The sequence below is a fragment of the Lissotriton helveticus genome, chromosome 1_2 (genome assembly GCF_964261635.1).
Source record: "Lissotriton helveticus chromosome 1_2, aLisHel1.1, whole genome shotgun sequence".
NCBI classification, from domain to species: Eukaryota; Metazoa; Chordata; class Amphibia; order Caudata; family Salamandridae; genus Lissotriton; species Lissotriton helveticus.
Window position 1 is genome coordinate 76,869,173 of NC_136058.1, and position 20,258 is coordinate 76,889,430.

The window sequence follows — 20,258 nt, forward strand, 5'->3', positions numbered from 1 at the left end:
CAGATCCCCCAGATGAGCACCCCACCCGAGAGTGGATGCATCCGTTATCACCGTGGCCACCGATGGGGGAAGTTGAAAAGGCTTTCCTTGGGACAGATTGCCTTCCACGCCCCACCAAGACAGATCCGCTGCAGCTTCTCTGGAGATCCTCACTGACTCCCTGAGATCTCCGCTGTGCTGATACCACTGCTTGCGGAGGCACCACTGGATCGCCCTCATGTGCCAGCGTGCATGGTTGACCAACAGAATGCATGAAGCCATCAGACCGAGCAGGCGAAGGACCTTCAGGACTGGAACGACCGCTCCATTGTAAAACAAAGGAATCATCTCCCGTATGTCGCGAATCCTTTGAGGGGGAGGGAATGCACGACATACGGTTGTGTCCAGTACCGCACCTATGAACAGGTTGCGCTGGGAGGGCACCAGGTGAGACTTGGGTACATTTATTGAAAAACCCAACCTGTACAACAACTGGGTTGTCTCCCGCAAATGATGGAGCACTCTCTCTGACGACTCCGCTTTGATCAGCCAGTCGTCTAAATAAGGGAATACAGGAATCCCTGACCTTCTGAGATGTGCAGCCACCACTGCCATCACCTTGGTGAAGACTCGAGGCGCAGTAGTAAGTCCAAACGGAAGGACCGCAAACTGGTAGTGCTGCGATCCCACCGTAAAACGGAGATACCTCCTGTGCGACTTCAGGATTGGGATGTGAAAGTAAGCATCCTGCAAGTCGAGTGACACCATCCAGTCTTCTTCTTGCAGCGCTTGAAGAACCTGAGCAAGGGTGAGCATCTTGAATTTCTCCTGTTTCAGATAGAGATTCAAGATCCTGAGATCCAGGATTGGACGAAGCCTGCCATCCTTCTTCGGAATCAGGAAATACCGGGAGTAGCATCCCTGACCCCTTTCCTGCTCTGGGACCACCTCTATCGCACCCTTTCTTATCAGAGTCAAAACTTCCTCTTGCAGAAGAGACAGATGCTCCTCGGAGCAATACCCTTGGCAAGGAGGGAAATTGGGAGGGAATTCCCGAAAGGAAAGGGCATACCCATTTTCTACAAGATTGAGAACCCAAAGATCTGACGTAACCGATTCCCAATCCTGTAGAAAATGGGTAAGCCGGCCCCCAACCGGACCCACATGATCCTGAATGTCGGATCTAGGGCTGCTTCTCAGGGGCAGGAGGGTTGGAGGAAGTGGAGGAGGAAGAGATCTGACGTCCACGAGGACGCACTCTTTGCTTTCCCCTGTAAGACCTGTACAAGGAGTTTTGCTGCTGCTGTTGTTGCTGCTGCTGCTGCTGGCCTTGCCGGAAATTCCGAAAGGCAGGGCGGCCAAAACCTCTGAATCTTCTGCCAGTTGAAGAACCTCTCACTTGAAGACCCAAGGATTTAGCAGTCGCCCTGCAATCTTTAAACCTCTCAAGGGCCGCATCAGCCTTCTTCCCAAAAAGGCCTGAACCATCGAAAGGAAGATCTAATAATGTCGCCTGAACATCAGCCGAAAAGTCAGAAGATTTCAACCAGGCAGACCTCCTAGTAGCGACAGCAGTGCCCATAATGCGCGCCACAGAGTCTACAGTATCCAAACCGCTCTGAATGACCTGGCGAGCCGCTGCCTGAGCGTCAGAGATGACTTCCTCAAAATCCTTCCTGCTGTCATCAGGAATTTTTGGAACAAGAACATGCAAAGAGTCCATCAGAGCGTGTAAATATCTCCCCATCAAGCAAGTGGCATTTGATGACTTCAATGCCATACTGGCAGAGGAGAAGGACTTCTTTGCCACCTGATCCTGCTTCTTTGCCTCCTTCTCAAAAGGAACCTGAGGGAAAGCACTAACGTTCTTCTTGGAGCATGCAGCCTGAATGACTAAACTCTCCGGTGAAGGATGAGAGGTTAAAAAGGCAGGATCATCAGGGGCAACCATGTATCTTCTGGCTACACTTTTAGAGACAGCAGGAGCCGACAAAGGTTTTTTCCACACCTCTAGAATGGGCTCTGTCAGAGCATCATTGAAAGGAAGAAGAGGTTCCACCACTGAACTGGGAGAATGAAGTACTTCAGTCAGAATATTAGATTTGAATTCTGCTGTAGGCAAAGTCAACTTAAGGAGACTGGCAGCCTTCCTCATAATCAAATGATAGGGTTGAACATCCTTAGAAGGAGTGCTAGAACCTGATGGTAACTCCGACTCTGGAGAGAAATCCAGGCTTCCTGCTTCTGCCAAATCCTCAAAAGTATCTTCATCCAACTCACCCTCTTCAAGGTCAGATTGTGAATCCAAAAACCTCCTCTCCTCCAGAAGGCGCTGAGCCTCTCTTCTGGATCTCATCTTGACCCGTTTTGCCATCGGATCCACCACCGGCTCCGACGGATTCGGAATCGACGTCGGGATCGAATCCGCAGGTTCAGAGGGATGTGTTCTAGGCCGACCCGGAGCAGGCGAAGCCGGAACCGGCGTCGACGGCTTCGGTGGAGCCGGAAAATGCCACGGCGGCGTCGGAGCCGGCATGTAAGGCATAAACGGGGCCGGAGGGTAGGAGTGAGGGACTCCTAAGTTAAAAGCCAAAGGACCCATGGGACCCTAAGGTGCACCAGAGGGGTACCACGACCTCGAAAAGACTCCATACATCGCGTTGAGAAACGCAGAAAGGTCCTGGCCTGGGGCAGGAAATGGTGGATGAAAACCTTCAGGCCTGTCCCGAGGAGCGTTCGGATTCGGCTCACCTAAGGGCTCAGAGCCCTCATCCTCACGAGGCTCCTCCTCATCTCGGACCGGGGACGGCGCCGGAGATGGATTCGGAGCCGGATTCGTAGTCGGAGACGGAGCCGGAGACGGCGCCCGTGACTCAGAAGGGGAGGCCTCACCTTCAGGTTCTGGATCCGAGACCTCAATGGTCACCACCTTCGAACGAACCTTCGGTGACCTCGACCTCGATCCCGACTCCTTACCAGAACGACGTCGGGACTCATGTCTCCTCTTCTTATGTTTCCTCTTTTTTGAAACATGATCCGAAGCCGACTTCGAAGACGACCTTCCTCGAGATTCAGACCTCAATCTCGACCTCGCCCTTCGAGAACGAGACTTCGACGATTTCCCCTTTCCAGCTTTCATCTTAGCCACCAGGAGCTTCGCCTCTCTCTCCCTCAGGGCCTTCGGGTTCATCTTCTTACACGAAGAGCAGTCCTCCACATCATGGTCCGAGCTCAAGCACCAGATGCAGTCGCTGTGTGGGTCGGTAATGGACATCATTTTTCCGCATTCTCTGCAGGGCTTGAAGCCGGTCTTTTTTGAAGACATTGTCGAAGAGACAGGATACAGAGACGCAGAAAACGTTAATAATATAGACACAAAGTATCCGTTGGCTACAGAGATTCCCGATAACCGTTAGCGTCGACGACGCGGAAAAAAGGGAACTGATGTCATCACGCCGGCGTGGGCCTATTATAGGCGTCGGTGACGTCAGCGGAGTCGCGAGCGAGGTCGTGTCTCTATGACGTCAGGAGTCCACGTCGGCGCGAGGCTACGAAAAAAGAATTTCCGAATGTTGCTGACGCAGGGGGTATTCACAAGGTGAGGAATCCACACGGCAGATGTATCTATCAGAATGCTGTGATACAGATATTTTCCCGAGCCCATATACAAGGGCCTTCTTCATATAGGTCTAGTGTGAGGAGTCTTCAGATTGCCATGCCACAAGAGGACGGGTGTATTTCACTTTACAGTGCTGAGCAGAAAATGCGTTTCCAATGTTTCATAACACTGCAGTTCCACAGCAACCTCTCATGTTTCCATTTACCTGCTACAGGGGACTGGTGCACATACAAAACATATGGCAGTAAAAGAACCTGCCAAAAAAAGTGGAGTTCCAGTCTGCATAACTGGCGGTAAATGCATGAACATTCTGATATAGCTATTCAAGAAAAATGCCACGCAAAAGTAATTTTTACATTTTATTTGGGAGAACCAATTTCAATTCGTTGCAACAAAAGTGCAGATGCTTCTCTTTATGTATGCCGATGCCACCATTTTAATTTATTACAGGCGTCGCTCTTGGATTTAATAGCATAAATAAACTTCAAATAAGTTACAATAACTTACAACCTCAATCAACATTTCAAATGATGCTGCTTTTTTAAAGTGAATATTTTGTTCTTGTTTCTTTCGCTTTTCTTCTAAACAAAAACTACATAACATGGCTACATTACTGCCTTAAATTTCATCGAGTGAGCTGCATCACCGTTTGCATATGGCAGCCATCTGCAGCCGTTATCCTTCGGAACTGAGCTGGACTAACACTGGAGCTGTTAGAACACAGCACGTCATTACCTCAGCCATCAGCCTCGCCACACACCATCTGCTGACTCGTCTAGCTTAATTCCTCACACAACAGGTTGTTCAGCCTCAGTCTATCCACTTAGCGTCCGTTTTGATCGTTTTGTTTTCAGTTGCTGCGGCAGTGCGACCAGTTAGTCTTCCAGCCGTGACAAAAGTACTTGAAAACTTCAGTGCATTTCTATTGTGCCTTCCTTCGTCCAGCTTCTATCATCGGTCAGGGAGGTTTATCACTGGCACCCACTGATCCAAATAACGACTTTCTTGACAAAAGCATATCACTTGATTCAGAGCGGGGTCCTTCCACTGGGATGCGTGGGGATTCTGAATTAGAAAAAAAAAGATATTTTTTTGTAAAACAAACGTAAGTAACTGGATATCCACAAATGATAAAGCATTTATGAGGCCACGGGCTTAGATTGGCAGCTGTGATTAAACAAATGTCCTATGAAACATCTTCAGCCAGTCTTGTCTGGAAGCCTGCTGTAAAGTATGCACCCATATCTAAATAGGACATGAAAAACTAGAAGTCTCAGGATGAAAAGTGCTGTTGGTTATTGAGGCAGTACTGACGGACAGTCGTGTTCTTTGGCAGATTTGATTTATACTTTTGTCTGTAGATACCTCACCTCTATCGTTTCTAGGCACTCTAAATGACAGGTGGTAATATTATTCAATTGAACTCCACATGGCATTGCAAATAAAGACGATGGAAGAAAATGACACAACACCTCAAGAGTGAAGACAATATTTTTTCCTCCTCGAGCTCTACTGGAAATTCAATAGTTTGCCTTTTCAGGTCGTGCATTAGGCAAGACCTTTTGATTTGACTATAATTAAATATATGATATATTTACTTATTGGGGCTGTCACATAGCCCTCTTCATTCTCATTTTTTCCACCCACTGCAGCATATAAAATGCAGCAGTGGGTCAGACCATTTCAGCCATTCGGTAACTTCACTGATAATGCGGGCATTCTGCTTTTTCACAAGCAGCACAACAATGCACTATGTTCCTTAAGTGTCAGGGACAACTATGGCAATGTGCGCTTTTTGATACCAAAAAATATTTTTGTTTTCCTAGTGCATCTTAAGGTCGAAGCCTACCAGACAGCAGAGCGGTCTGGTTTGCTAAAGCCATCTTGGGGACATTCAGAAAGCTTCCCTGGGGAATGCATTCCACCCTTTGCTTACCATTGGCTTTGTGGTTTGTAACTCACATTTTCTGGCTTACTATTTACTGGCTGTATTTGTTTTAGGCTGCCCAGGGTGAGTTTGCCCCTCCCAAGGAGAAAAACCTTTTCACACCAACTCCCCTTGTATTCTTCTGAGTGTTACTTTTAGGAAATACACTGTAAACTGTGTTCTTATCTTTTCACATTAGCTGTGCATTCTAAGACATAGGTCAAATGTCAGGTTGTCTTCCATGGAGCTTGGTGTTTACTTTTCTTTCTCAGACTTCAAAATGAGAGGATTTATGTGATAATATTGCTGGATACTGGGGGTAGGAACGTTTTTTTTCTAGCGCACAACATTTAAATGAACTGAGCAAGTATTTCAGAATATATCAGAATTATGAATGTACAAATGAAGCACATTTTTTGTTAATGCTGAACTGTATTGGAAATACTTTAATATAATCAAAACAAAATCTATACACTAGGTGATGCAATTCCACACATTGTTTGTGCACTGTATAGTTTTATTAGTAAAACTGCATGCCTGCGCAATAGTAATTTCAATTGCAAATGTGTTGTCTGTAATGGCAGTGTGCTGCCAAACCATGCATACTTCACTCTACTCTGCACCACTCCATGCCACTGTACTCTACACCTCTTTATTTTACTCTATGCCAATACCACTACGTCACTTTACTCTACGCCACTCTACTCTGGCACAAAGTTATGTGGCACATAATAGATTGTTTCACTCTACTCCACTGCACTCTACACCACTCTATGCCAATATACTCTACTCTGCACTACCACTCTATGCTAGTCAAAGTCAAATGATCTTTATTCGGATAAAAATATCCATAAAAGCACAATTCATCACCAGTTAAAAGAAATGCAATACAAATTTTAAAACATATAAATATACATATCATCCAATACAAATACAAAGTTACAATATTAAAATCTCTAAAAATGTTGGATGGGCCTATAAAAACTAGCAGCATTAAAATCATAGTGCCAAATGGCGTTTAGAACAATTGTGCAAAATCAGCGATATGTTACAAATAAAGTGCAATAATGTGCAATAAGTCAGGCAATACTAGCCATCAGGATACAAATGTGATTGAACTAAGCCTCTTTTTTTTAATTCTACCAATGCTAGCAGCATCATCAAGGTATTGGTTATAGGTGATGTTAATGGCCATCATAAAGCGAGAATAAGAAGGGCGTTTCACTAGGTGATGTACAAGATTCGTGGCGCATTAAAATTCATTCATGGAAGCACGCGTGCGTACCGCAGCTTGTAAAAACGTGCTTACACGAAGAATCAAGTCGTCACTTCCTAGTTTTAAAATTTCAAAGTATGCTAGTTCAAAATCCGCAATAGCCATGCCTTGAAATAGGGAGTTAAATACTGTTTTGTATATCTTCCATAGTAGCTACAAGAGAGTAAAAAATTTAACAATGTTTGTTTACTACCAGTACCGCAGGGGCAGTTCAACTGCTCAAGGTTGCTGTTAAATCCTATCGGAAAGCAGAGTGAATATTTTATACTGCTGTCCCTAAGGCAGTAAAGTAAACTCCTTTTCCATCTCCCTATATTTTTCCTAAGGTATTGCTGTGGCATGTGATGTTGGGTACTTATTACATCCAGTAGAGGCGTATATCTAATAATCAATGGTTTATGATGTTTAATGTTCTGTCTTTCTTTATGGTACAGATCATACAACGCCCCCCTGACTGATTTCATGCTTATGCCTTCCACTGTTAGTGGGCGTAAAAAAATGTGCTTCAACTTTACACGAGCTAGGCTGTCTTTTACTGCGGCAAGCCAGGGTATACTCTACTCTAAGCTAGTGCACTCTGCATCACTCCACTCTACGCCACTCCAATGTCACTCTATTCTGCAACACTGTAATCTATGCCACGGAATTTTAAGACACTGCATTGCATGTGCTGCACTCTACGTCACTATACTCTGCAACACTGTATGCCAATGCACTCTATGCTACTGCACTCTACTCTGCACCACTGCACTCTATGTCCATGCAATCTATTCCACTGCATTCTTTGGTGTAAAGTTGTGCAGAGTAGAATATAGTGCCACTTTAATCAACACCACTGTACTCAGCGACATTCTACCATGCAACACTGCACTCTACTATGCAACACTCTAATCTATGACACTGCATTGTATGCTGCTGCACTCTACGCCATTGCACTCTGCAGTATTCTACAGCAATGTACTTTACACCAGTCCACTCTACGCAACTCCATTCTATGCCACTCCAATACACGACACTCTGTGCCACTCCACTCTGCGAACACTACTCATTCTTCTCCATTCCACTCTACGACACTCTTCTCTATGCTACTAACTTCATGCTGAACAGCAGCCACGCTGGTGTACAACATAGAAAAGCCAATAAATAACTCTTGCATAGGCGAGACCTATTGGCTTTGCCAATGCTTATTATTATTAGCAGGTGCCTGGTAGCTCCGACAACAATGTTTTGTTAAGCAATTACAAAACAGTCATTGACAAAGGCAACATGAACATGTAAAGGACAAGCCACTGAATCACATGCAAGCAAATAAGAGTGGCAAAAAAACCAACCAATGGTAGAAAATGGGTAGGTTTTAAGCCCACTGTACGTTCTAATAAGGCCATAATGGCTCTTTGCACTCCTAGTTGAAACCTTAAAAGGGATAACCAACAGGAACACACTTTATCACTATACATTGAAAATTATTTTTTATATAAACAATTGCCAATTTGCATTTCTCCAGCATGGAGACTCTGTTTACGCTCAAATGCAGAAGGAGTGAATATCTCCATTCGTCAGACGATCTCAACATATTTTGTGGTTATCGTTTTCAGGCTGTGTCATAATTTGTGTATTACTGATCTTGACAACATATATGTAATTAATTTGATAAGCAAAAAGTTGGTAGCCATTCTGATCCTTTTCCAGCCTTCAAACGATAATTAAAAAGCACAACAATCATTTATCGAGTTTTATGCACTTCGAGGAAAGACTCAAAACATTTGAGTTTGCCTTTTCGTTATTTCATGTAAAAGGTCGGAGATTTGCTTTTGGTCACATTAACTCCACCGTTTGTACGGTTCTTTTTAACTTTGTCAGCTGTGCATTCACAATTAGAAAAGCTGCACCATTTGCAGCATGGCAATAGGGATTACCAGGAGAAAATGTGCATATTTAAGTGGCTAGCCAGATCAGAAAATGAAATCGATTAGTACACCTATGGGTAAGTGTAAGCATTCAACAGCAATGCGAGTTGCTTTATTTTCTTAGCTAAATCACAATTTCCAAACTAATTTCAATTCATCAGGTGGACTTCTTCGAGGAGACATTGTGAATAGTTTCCCACATCGAATTATATGCATTCGATGTAGAATTATGTATGTTCTATGTTTGATACAGAGGCCTTTGCAACTGAAAAGCTAAGCAGGAAACCATCACAGCAGGTAGTGATACGGATATCTTATAAACCCCATACGTATAAATAAGCCCCTAAGGGGTCATTCATTATGAAAAAGAATGTGTGCACATCTTCGTTAAAGGGCAGAATACAACGACTCAGAGTGAAGTTAGCAAATAGCTGAAGGGGGTTGACCCATTGCCCCATAAAAAATGTAGTAGTGGTATGCAGAAAAAAACTGAATTACAGATTAACAGACCAATGGATGAAGAAGGATGGCTAAAAGCCCCTATATCCGCGTATATTATACATATACATTTTGTAAAATTAAAAGGTCCTGGCTATTGCTAACCTAAAAATGCAGAGTATTGGCTAGCATTCTTATTAAAACATTATTCCACTTTAAAATGTTTGAAAACATGATATGCAACTGTGCAAAAACCCTCCCCCCGCCAAAAAAAAGACATTAATTGGTTTACAAATGTTTACTTCATGAATATGAAGGTACATACTAGAGAAAGCTGATGTGTCTCTTAGTTGGATACTTCAAACCTACAGTCTGTCCGTCAAAGCTTCAGCTGCTTTGGCACATTACTTCGAAGCATATGGTGACTGGCTCATAAAAGTCAGCTATTGTCTAATAAAGAAAAATGTTTTAGAATACCCTTAGGGAGGCCTACTTTTTAAAGCTGTTGATTCGGATTTATGGATCAATTTTCTTCATTGGCATTTAAATGAGTGACAGAAGTTGGAACACCTATATATCCCAGCGGCTGGCGATTATAATATATTTGGAAACAATGAACCAACCCCCTCTCAGCCGCTTCTGTTCAACAAACCTGGAAATCCTAATAAACAAACAAAAGGCGGTGGAAGGAAGGGGAGGGTGGAGATAAGAGATGGACTGCCAAAATGAGACTCTTTTGCGAGAGGATACTGTGTGCTTAGTAATCACACCTCCTGTGGTACGGTGGGCCAACGCACAAAACTGGTCCTTGGCTAGAGCCTATTGGACAGGGCGCGTCAAAGTCAATCAATAAGGGATTTATAGAGCGCACTACTCTTCCGTGAGGGTTTCAACGTGCTGGGCGGAGGCAATGGGGCGGGGCACAGGATTCGGGTAGCTCCGAGGTTAACAGAAGAGCCAGGTTTTGAGGTTCTTTCTGAAAGTTTGCAGTGTAGGGCTTAAAATCCATTTGAAGGTCGTACGGAGGGTGTCGAAGCATGTGGAGGACACAGCATTGTCCTAGCGGTTCATGGTGAATTCAGTATGATGCTGAGGTTGCGGGCGTGGTCCATGGGGGTGGTGGGTTTCCGAGAGTGGGGGAGGCACCAGGTGTAGTCCCAGGCAGAGGGGGATGGATCCAAGGATGAGGACTTTTGTTTTCTCTGAGCTGAGCTTCAGGCAGCTGCTGCTCATCCAGGATGCAACGTCCTTCATTCCTTAATAGGAACTGTGCCTGGTGATGTCAGGTTCTTTGGTAAGGGAGAGGATGAGCTAAGTGTCGTCGGTGTAAGATACTATGCTGAGTCTGTGTTTTCTGATGGTTGTGAGGGGGGCCATGTAGATGTTGAAGAGCGTTCGGCTGAGGGAGGATCCTTGGGTTTTTCTGCATCTGATCTCTGTGGGTACGGAGAGCAAGGGCCGGAGTTTTATTCTTTGTGTTCTGCCCTAGAGAAAAGAATGAATCCATGCTAAGGCCGTTCCCTGGATACCAGCGTCATGGAGTCTGGCGGTTAGTGTGCGGCGTGAGGCGGTGTTGAAGGCTGCTGAGGGGTATAGTAGTATAAGGGCTGCAGTGTGGCCTTGATCGAGGAGGGTGCAGATGTCATCAGTGGCGGCTATGAGGGCGGTCTCGGTGCGGTGGTTGCTGTGAAATCCGGATTGAGATGAGTTGAGGATGTTGTTGATTTCTATGAAGTGCGTTAGCTGGGTGTTGACAACTTTCTCGATGACTTAGGCGGCAAAGGGTTGAAGAGAGATGGGCCTGTAGCTCTTGAGGTCAGTCGGGTCTGAGGAGGGCTTCTTGAGGAGAGGTTTGGCTTCAGGGTGTGTTTCCAGTTGTCAAGGAACTTGGCTGTTTCGTTGGCGCAGTGGATTGTTCGTTGTAGTTCTGGTGCGATGGCAGTCCTGTGGAAGATGTGCGACGGGCAGGGGACAGTGGTTGCTACGGAGTGATTGCTTTTGATAGTCTTTGCAGTGTCTTCTGTGGTGACAGGGGTCCAGATGAGGAGGGTCGGCTGGATAGCGTCGCTGGTGGGGGGTGTAGGGTCGCGCTGTGGTCTTGGTCATTGAACTTGTCGAAGAGCATCCTAATGAGGAGGAAGAAGGAGCAGAGTCTGTTGCAGAGGTCCTGGGAGGGAGGGACGTCAGTGGTTACGCTGTGGGGTCTGGTGAATTCTTGTATGATGGTGAAGAGTTCCTTGGAGTTGTGGAAGAGGTTTCTGTCCTGAATGAAGTTTCTCTTCGTTGATCTGATGAGTTGGAGGCCCTGTAGGCAGTGTGTGCTTCCAGCGTTTTGCGGTTTCTCTAGGCTTTCTCCAGTCGTCTGTGTGAGCTCTTGGTTTCTCGGAGGTCCATGGTGAACTAGGTGGCTTTCGTGTTGTGTCGTCTGTTAGAGTTCTGGAGGGGGGGGGGGGGCGAGAGTGTTGCCGCAGTTGGCGATCCATTGGTTGCAGTGTTGGCGTCTGTCGTGGTAGGGGGAGGAGTGCGGCTGAGGCCGGAGGTGAGGAGTCTGCTTATGTGCAGTAGGTTTCGAAAAAGGAGAAATAGACACAGTGGTGGTCCGCCACGGAAGGTTCCGTGATGTGACTGAAGCAAATGGGGTTTCCTCCGGCGACGATGGGGTCGAGGGTGTGTCCTGCTGTGTGGGTGGAGACTAGTTGCTTCAGTCCAATGTTGGAGAGGTTCTCTAAGAGGGCGGTGGTGTTGGGGGTCGCTGCGGTTGTCTCTGTGGAAATTCAGGTCTCCGAGCAGTATGTAGTCCGTGGAGGCGAGAGCGTAGGGGCGATGCAGCCTTCCATAGTCCTGGTGAACTGAGAGCAGGGTCTGGGTGGTCTGTAGGCAAGTGTTTCACAGAGTGTCATTCTGGGGTTGGGCTCGAGTTGGAGGTTGTCAATTTGAGGGAGCTTTTGTGGACAATGACAAGGCCTCCTCCGGAAGGTCGGGTGATCTTTCCTTGGGATCTTGTATCCTTCGGGGATGGCGGTTGCGATGTTAGGGCAGAGCTGGCGTTGGTCCTGGTCTCTGTGAGGAAGGCGACGTTGGGCGAGTGGGTGTTGAGGAGGTCCCAAACTTCTACTGAGTGTCTGTGCAGGGAGCGCATGTTGAGGAGGATGCAGCTCAGGGGTTTGAGTGTGCTGGCATCCGGTGGGTTGGCGGTGGCTGTCTGGGTCCGGAGGAGGGTAAAGGTGCGGCAGCAGTGTTGGAGGTCGGGAGTAGCTTGGCATCGAGAGCTGGCATTTGTTGTTGCATCCCGGGTCGAGTCCTGGAGTTGTAGCGGCGGTGGCTCGGGGGACCAGGGTCCCTGGCGCAGGTCGGGCACAAACGGGCTTGCCTTTGGCGTGCCAGCGGTCGCCCGCTGCACGAGTCCGCGCAGCAGCTGCCATTACGTAAGGGTCGAGGGAGGGAAAGCAGGTGGGAGCGGGAACACACAGGGGAGGGGCCGCAGGGGTAATAGAGGCAGGAAAAAAAGGCAAAAACAGGGCAAACAAAAAAATAGGCAAAAAAAAGTCAAAGACAGAAAAACAGAAAAAAGACAGAATAAACACCAGAACAGAGAAAGACAGAAAAGGCTGACAGAGCGGACCAGCAGAAGAGCAGGCTCTTCCACTAGACCACCAGGGATGAGACGCAGGCAAGAGCCTGCGGGTGGAGGAGGGCCTCGAACACACACCTGGAGACCAGAAGGAGCTGGGTTCAGTGCCTTAAAAACAGAGCTGCACGAGGGGAGAGAAGTTACCCTGACCAAGAGAATACGTAACATTTATGTATTTAGGGCATGTCATTTCTCCAAATTTGGTGAAGAGGACGGAGAGAAACGGGGCCCGAACCTCTTGGAAGGGTTTGTCGCCGCATTCTAGAGATATCGTCAGTTCTGCAGATCCCAAATTCGGTAGAGCCAAGATCTAGGCTTGGCAGCTTTATATGTGTCCCCGTGGGACAGAATTACCTAGAGTGCCGCACATAGACCTGTTGCGATTTATTATCCTAGGACAGTGAGTGTAGTGGAAACGAAGATTTGTTGAGGAGGCCTTAGATAGTGTATGCATGGCTATTCTGTCTGTGTCATCTGAGACCTCGCTCCAGTAGCAAGTCAGTTTGGGGCAGTGCCTGAAGAGATGGCTCAACATACCCGCTCACCAGATCTTCTCTAGCACTTGTTTGATCTCTGGGGGAAACTAATCATGTAGTAGATTTGGGTTTAGTTTCAATATGCCGCTATTTTCGTCATGATTTCCTTGCTTGCCATGGAGCGCACCATGGTGTGCACCCTATGAAACCCCTCCTCCCACTCAGTAAAAGTCCAGCCCAGTTCTTTTTCCCATCTCCTCTAACTTGAGGACCTGATGAGTGGTGAGGCAGCAGACAAGAGGGCATACATTTCAGAGAGTGGGTGGCTGTTATTATTTTTTTGATGGAATCCAGTTTTCTAGTGTCTGCTGGCTGCTGCCTTAACTGACTTATTAGATACTCAGGGCCAGATGTAGGTGGCCAATTACCGGTCGGTAACGGCCGAATTCGGCCGTTACCGACCGGTAATTGGAGTTTGAGATGTAGGGCATGCATTTACAGAATCGGTATTTTACCGATTCTGTATTTACCGATTCGGTAAAATTACCGAATCGGTAAATACAGACTCGGTAAAATACCGATTCTGTAAATGCAGATGTAGCTGGCACATGTCAGAGTGCCACAGGGCTTTAAGAATCGGTATTTTACCACCCAATACAATTGGGTGGTAAAATACCGAATCCAGGTGTGCATGCACACCTGTGCATGCACACCTGTGCCATGTGACACACAGACATGCCCTTTGGGCATGTCTGTGTGCCACATGGTGCACATGCCTATTTTTGGGGTGCCAGAGGGAGTCAAAGTGACACCCCCTGCACCCTTGCTAAAATCGGTATTTATCGATTCTGTAATTACAGAATCGGTATTGCCCATTGATTCCTATGGGCTGCAAGGCCCATAGGAATCAATGGGCAATACCGAATCGGTATTTACAGAATCGGTAAATACCGAATCTGAAATACCTACATCTCCCCCCCTCTATTTTACCACCTCTTAAATACCGATTCGGTATGAATCGGTATTTAAGAGGTGGTAAATTAAAATTACCTACATCTGGCCCTCAGTGCCTAATTTGCAGTTAGAGCAAACATTCCACCGACGGCAGATTATACTGTTCCTTAAGTTGACTAAAGGGTATTACCCCCCCATTTCCTCATTGGTCCCTTATGTGTTTGTAGCTAGCAGCCTGCCATGCCTTAAATTAGACCTCAGCGAGGGATGGAGTGAATTTTGGATTGGAGATTATCGGAGTGGGAGGGGAGGGAAATGTTGTGAGGCCCCTTCTCTTTGCTACTGCATTCCAAACTGCTGGTAACCAGAGACTAAAACAGTCCTACTCTGTTCAACGCCTACATGACCCCACTCGCCAGCATCATCCACGCCCATGAAATCAACATCATATCCTATGCTGACGACACCCAGCTCATGCTCTGTCAAAATGCCTTAAAACCCGGACCAATTTCTCCGCCTGAATGACCCAAGTTGCCAGATGGATGAAAAACAACTGCCTGAAGGTCAACACAGACTGATGTACTAATCTTCAGGAAAGACACCTTACTTTGTGGGACTCCGCTTAGTGGCCTGCCCAATTTGGACCCACACCCTTCCTGGCAACACATGCAAATAACCTCTGAACAGTAATCAACAATCACTATGACCGGCCAGGTGAATGCAGTCTGTGTTCTGCTTCCCCACACTAAAGATGCTCGAAAAGATCTTAAAAATGGCTCCCCAACAACACCCGCAGAAGTGTCACCCAACCCCTCATCATCAGCAAGCTGGACTACAGCACTACACTCTACTCTACTCTACCCTCAACTGGCCTGAAGACTCCAGACCATACAAAACTGCAGCCAGGCTAACCCTCAACCTCCCAGCCTGCACATCAAAGAGCTCCACTGGCTCTATGTCCACAAAAAAGACTCTTAAAACATCTCATGCACATATACAAAGCCTTACCCAACACTGGCCCCACGTACCTCAACTACTGCATAAACTTTCACAAACCTAACAGACACCTTCGCTCAGCTGGACTACTACTCGCACTATCCATGGAATACGCAGAACATGAAGCAGTGATCCTGCCTTTTATTCCCTCCCTCCTAAAGCCTGGAATGACCTGCCACAGCACATCAGAGCCTCCTCCTCAGTTCTTGATTTCTGCGAGAGATGGAAGACCTGGCTCTTCACCTAGACCGGACTCTGGTTCAGCGCGTACAGATCGTTTCAGATATATATCTGCCCTACTTTATCATATATTGATGGTGTCAAAGAGGGACGCCACAGTGGTTTTAGTGAGGGGTTTCTTGTCTGCAGCCGAGGAAAGATGTAGCATGTTGCCAGGTGAACTCTGGGAGGGACTGTCCATGTAGGGTAAGTTAGGCAAAGATGTTTTTCACATTTATTTATGCCTGGATAAACGGAGCTGCCTAATTGGGAGCTAATACAAGCAGTTACGTTTTTATAGTCCACTACGCAGGATACACATTTTTTATGAATATAATGAAAGTTTTTCAAACATAAATAAAATAAATATCTACAATTATTTAGCTACAAATAAAATAGCAACAGCATTTTCTGCGTTCACTCTATCAGTGTCCTAGAATAAAGAGTCCAACTGTGCGTCTTCTTTTGATAACATAGAAGTTAAATATGACATGAACAATACTTTGTCGACAACAAGCATTGGCAATGCCAGTAGGTCTCTGTGGGTGGGACCTATTGCCCTTACCAACGTCTTTTTGCAATGCTCTACAGCCAGACACTGTGCAGCATGGTCCAAATTAAATAATTACTTCAACAATGCACTACGGCGTGATCACATGCATCAGAACGCACGCGTGCATCAGCAAAATGATGCGCACCATTTGCTTTAATTCCTGATGGTGGATGTGGAGGAAGAGTGGGGAATAATGAAGGAAGGCATAGGTGGGGGCGAGAAGGAGACAGCATTGTACAAAGCTGAGAGCAACATGTTTCGCCTTTCATTCTGGATTTGGAAGTCGCTTTCTTTTTACAGTGCCACTGACCCAAAGGAACGCGCTGGAGCGCGTGATTTATGACCTACATCCTCACAGGATTCTGTGAGCATTAGCGCATGGAGCACTTTTCTGATGAACACTTTTTTATTTCAACACGCGCAGGAATCGTGTTAACATTTTCCGGCTTGTTTGTTGAACACGCGCATACAGCACGCTGCAATGCCTATTGAACACGCAAATGAAGCGCGTCGCAAAGCCTGCACATTTCTGTTAATGTACAAGCGCATGGGGCGTGTTGAAAAACCTATGCATTTCAGTTGGGGAGCACGTGATTGGAGCGCGTAGTAAAGCCTATGCATTTCTGTTGGTGAACACGCACATGGAGCGCGTAGTAAAGAAGGTTCATTTCTGTTATAGACGTACCTGGAACTTGTCCAAAAGTATTCATGATAATTGTAAAATGTGCATGCAGCTCCTTTAAAGACATCCGCTTTGGGGCACGGAGCGCAATACTTAATAATTATGTGTGTACGGACACGTGCATGGAGCGCATCTACAAAGACTTCATTTGGAATGAGCATATTTGCATTCCCTATGCTAGGCTACACTGGGGACGATAACCAGTTGGTTGGCCAATAAGCATAAGTGCACTCCTAACTGAGTTTCTTTTCTATGGGTTCCTGAACTCTTGACAATTCCTCTCAAATCCAGGTTATTATCCCAAAGACCAATTTTCCCAGTATCTTGAACGTATCTTTATGGACAATAAATACCCAACGCTGTCCTAACATATGTCTTGTTTTATAGAAGCTTCCTCCCGGGTCTTCCACAGCTCTACTTCTTCCAGTAATGCATCCCACACCTTGCAGCGCATACACACAGGGACTACTATTCTGGAACACCCAGGGCCTCCTCTCCCGTACCCCAGCCTCCTTCCTTGTCTGGTTAACACACATATATAGATAAGAGGTAGGGTCTATGGAGTTGATCCATACAGTCACTGCAAGGCCACATCGCAGGCTTAAGGTGTTCATGGTGTCTTGATACAACAGAGCTTTTGCAACCAAACAACTTGCGATGTCTCTTAGGCTCAACCCCAAAACTGAAGTCCTTTGCTTTTTGCAATGCAACTCCACGTAAACACAATATTTAGAATTTATAGATGAACAGTTCCAAATTTCAAACAGAATATCAACACATGTACCAGAGGGACTCCGGTAGATAGCATTATGATTAAACATGAGAACGGGTTGCACACCATTCCTTCAACCAAATGTTTTTCAACCAAATTTTTAAACTCAATTTATAACCGCAGTCTTTGTCATGTGGCGTGCTCACTGCTTGACATGCCAAGCCCACATTGCATGTGACGAACATGAACATCAGAATTGTGGGGCTTTCCTTTCACCCCACACCAGTGGCGACAGCCTCCTTATTAACTCCGCATTTGCGTCAGTTTCTTCTCCTGTAATTTATATTCTACATTTTTAAACCATTCTGTAATCTTCGACATTTCTTCTCATCATTCTTTACATCCTTATTAATTCATCCTCGAGCAAGTGAATGCAAATTTCCAAAGTTTCTCATGCTTTGGTGGGCCAAACGAACCTCTCTCCCCAAAACACGTACAAAAGCATGGTTCTCTTTAAGCAGTTTATTTTATCCAATGCATTTCGGACCCTTGCACTGGTCCTTCGTCAGGGAAAACTGTAAACAAACAATAGGACATATGTTTACAATCATTTTTATATCGTTATTTGTAAGTACGTTTTTAAGAACTTCAAACCCCACTATTTACTACCATAAATAATGTTCGTCCCTCATGGTTACCCATTTTTCTTGTTAGTTCTGTTCAAATTAATCTAATCTACTTGGCCTCTCCTCACTTTTCATTCTCTCCGTGTATCCAAAACTCTTCCCCCTCCCTGCGGGTCTGTGCCTTGCACTCTCCCCTTCTTTCCAACACAATATCTTATTAAATAATCTCGCTTGATGAACCAGGTGTTTACGCCTTGCTTGAGGAGTCCAAAATGTTCTTTACAAAAGTGTTCAGTTGAAAACGTTTTCTAAAAATTTATGTTGGACATATGATCGATATTGTGTTTATTATTACCCCGCTAATGTCTTAATGAATCTGCATGAGTTACAATAGTTCGGTTGATTGGGGGCCGCTGGATAGTTACCAACAAGGGGTGGTGATGGACAGAGTTTCTGAATTAAGCAGAATACTCTCACCCAGTCAAGAGATCAGGGCTAGATCCAACACCGTGTAAAGGATGTAAAGAATGATGAGAAGAAATGTCGAAGATTACAGAATGGTTTAAAAATGTAGAATATAAATTACAGGAGAAGAAACTGACGCAAATGCGGAGTTAATAAGGAGGCTGTCGCCACTGGTGTGGGGTGAAAGCAAAGCCCCACAATTCTGATGTTCAAGATAGCATTATGATCACATTTTATTCTCAAAGGTATTAAATTCTAAAGGGGCAAACAGGGTGAAAATACATAACGACCAATTGATTCTAATGAGAAAAAACAACCACTTAGGGCTCTGAGCAGGTGGAAAAATGGGAACGGTGGCTATGTGAGGGTGCCAGACAATAAGGAAACTGGAGCAATCCATGCTCTACCATGCTATGGAGGGAATAACGCAGAAGTGCTGGGCTGTGTTTGCGACTACAGCCCCTGCCCAGACCAAAGTAATAGAGCCTTTTGCCTTTTTCTGCAGCCAACACCCCGGCACTTCGTAGCAGGTGTTTTGGAAAATTTAGCAGCATTGCAAGCTTGTGTGCAAGGAGTTTGACCTACAATTCTAATGAGGACGAAAAACACCGGGAGCTGCTTTTACTTACTCCAGGTTACCTTGGGAAGATGTATGAAAGCTGTGGTACTCTGTCTGGAATGGGAAAATGTATTTCATTTTTCAGCTTAGTGTGGATAGCACTAGCTCATCCTGTGCTTAAATTATTTGCTGCAAAAAGGCTTTGTCATGTTTCTAGCTTTGCAGAAATAGCACCGTACTAAACCAACGCTTACAGATTCTGCCAGAAAAGCAGACATTTGAGGTGGGACTATTTAGAGAGTGTTGTTGGTGTTGTAAATGTCATTCACAAATAGCAGTTCCCATCCCAGTCAGGGAGCTAGACCAACTCCAGACAGTTGTTAGCTGGTGTTTTGCATCACCTATGCAGCACTCTGACCTTGTAAGCATTTGGTTTTGAGACGTCCACAAACAGTCAACAGAAAATACCCACTCTATGACAACACGGAAGGAGGGATCATTCAATAATCAATCCGTATTGGGCCCACACTGTCCCAGGCACCTGCATGTTCACAAGGACAACCTCTAGCCTCCTAGACTGGTTTCAAAGTAGTTTGTCTCGAAGGGGTGTGTACATTCCCTAGGGCCCATAGTTATGTTCCATCACCCGGGTGTCCTCCAGTATTAAACAGCCACTCAATGAAGATGAGGAGTTGGGCAGCCCTAAAATGGAGAGAGGATCAGCCATTGCCAGTCTTCAGTCGTATAGAGGCTTTAGGTTTTTTGCAAAGATATGTGGGGCACTTGTTTTTGTTATTAGAAAGATGATAAAGAATTGTTGTGGAAGGAGTCATTCTGAAGTGTATATATAGTAGAAGAGGAAGTGCCACCATTAGTGAGACAGGGTGTGGGTTCCTAAGGGCAAGGCCTCAGGGAAGACAGCCGGAATGGCGAGTTATTTGAATTTAGGACTGATGAGCCCACTTCTCAGTGTTATGAGGCTCGTTTAATGGAAAGATGGGGGACTTGTCCCAATTAACACAGAACCGACAGGGAAGATCACAATTGCATGACACGGAGACCCAATGCAATTAGGTTTGACAGAAACAGAAGGGGGTTGTTCACAAAGCAAAACTTTGCCCTCCATCTCCAGACTCTCTTGGAATCCTGTAAATGATGCATCATGGCAGAGCCATGCTGACAAGGGCTCGATGGATACAGCAAAAAGTAAAGAGGAGACGAGACCACCCTGATGATTGT

The 20,258-nt window shown here is 45.7% G+C and overlaps 1 protein-coding gene across 1 annotated transcript in view; it reads right to left on the reverse strand.

Moving 5' to 3' along the window:
• Window positions 1-3,944: 3,944 nt before the first annotated feature.
• GADD45A (growth arrest and DNA damage inducible alpha) overlaps window positions 3,945-20,258 on the reverse strand; it is a 70,763-nt gene continuing 54,449 nt past the window's right edge. Inside the window, exon 4 of the mRNA XM_078668850.1 lies at window positions 3,945-4,663. Within this exon, the coding sequence (XP_078524976.1) occupies window positions 4,550-4,663 (114 nt within the window). The 3' untranslated portion in view covers window positions 3,945-4,549. The remainder of the gene's footprint in view (window positions 4,664-20,258) is intronic.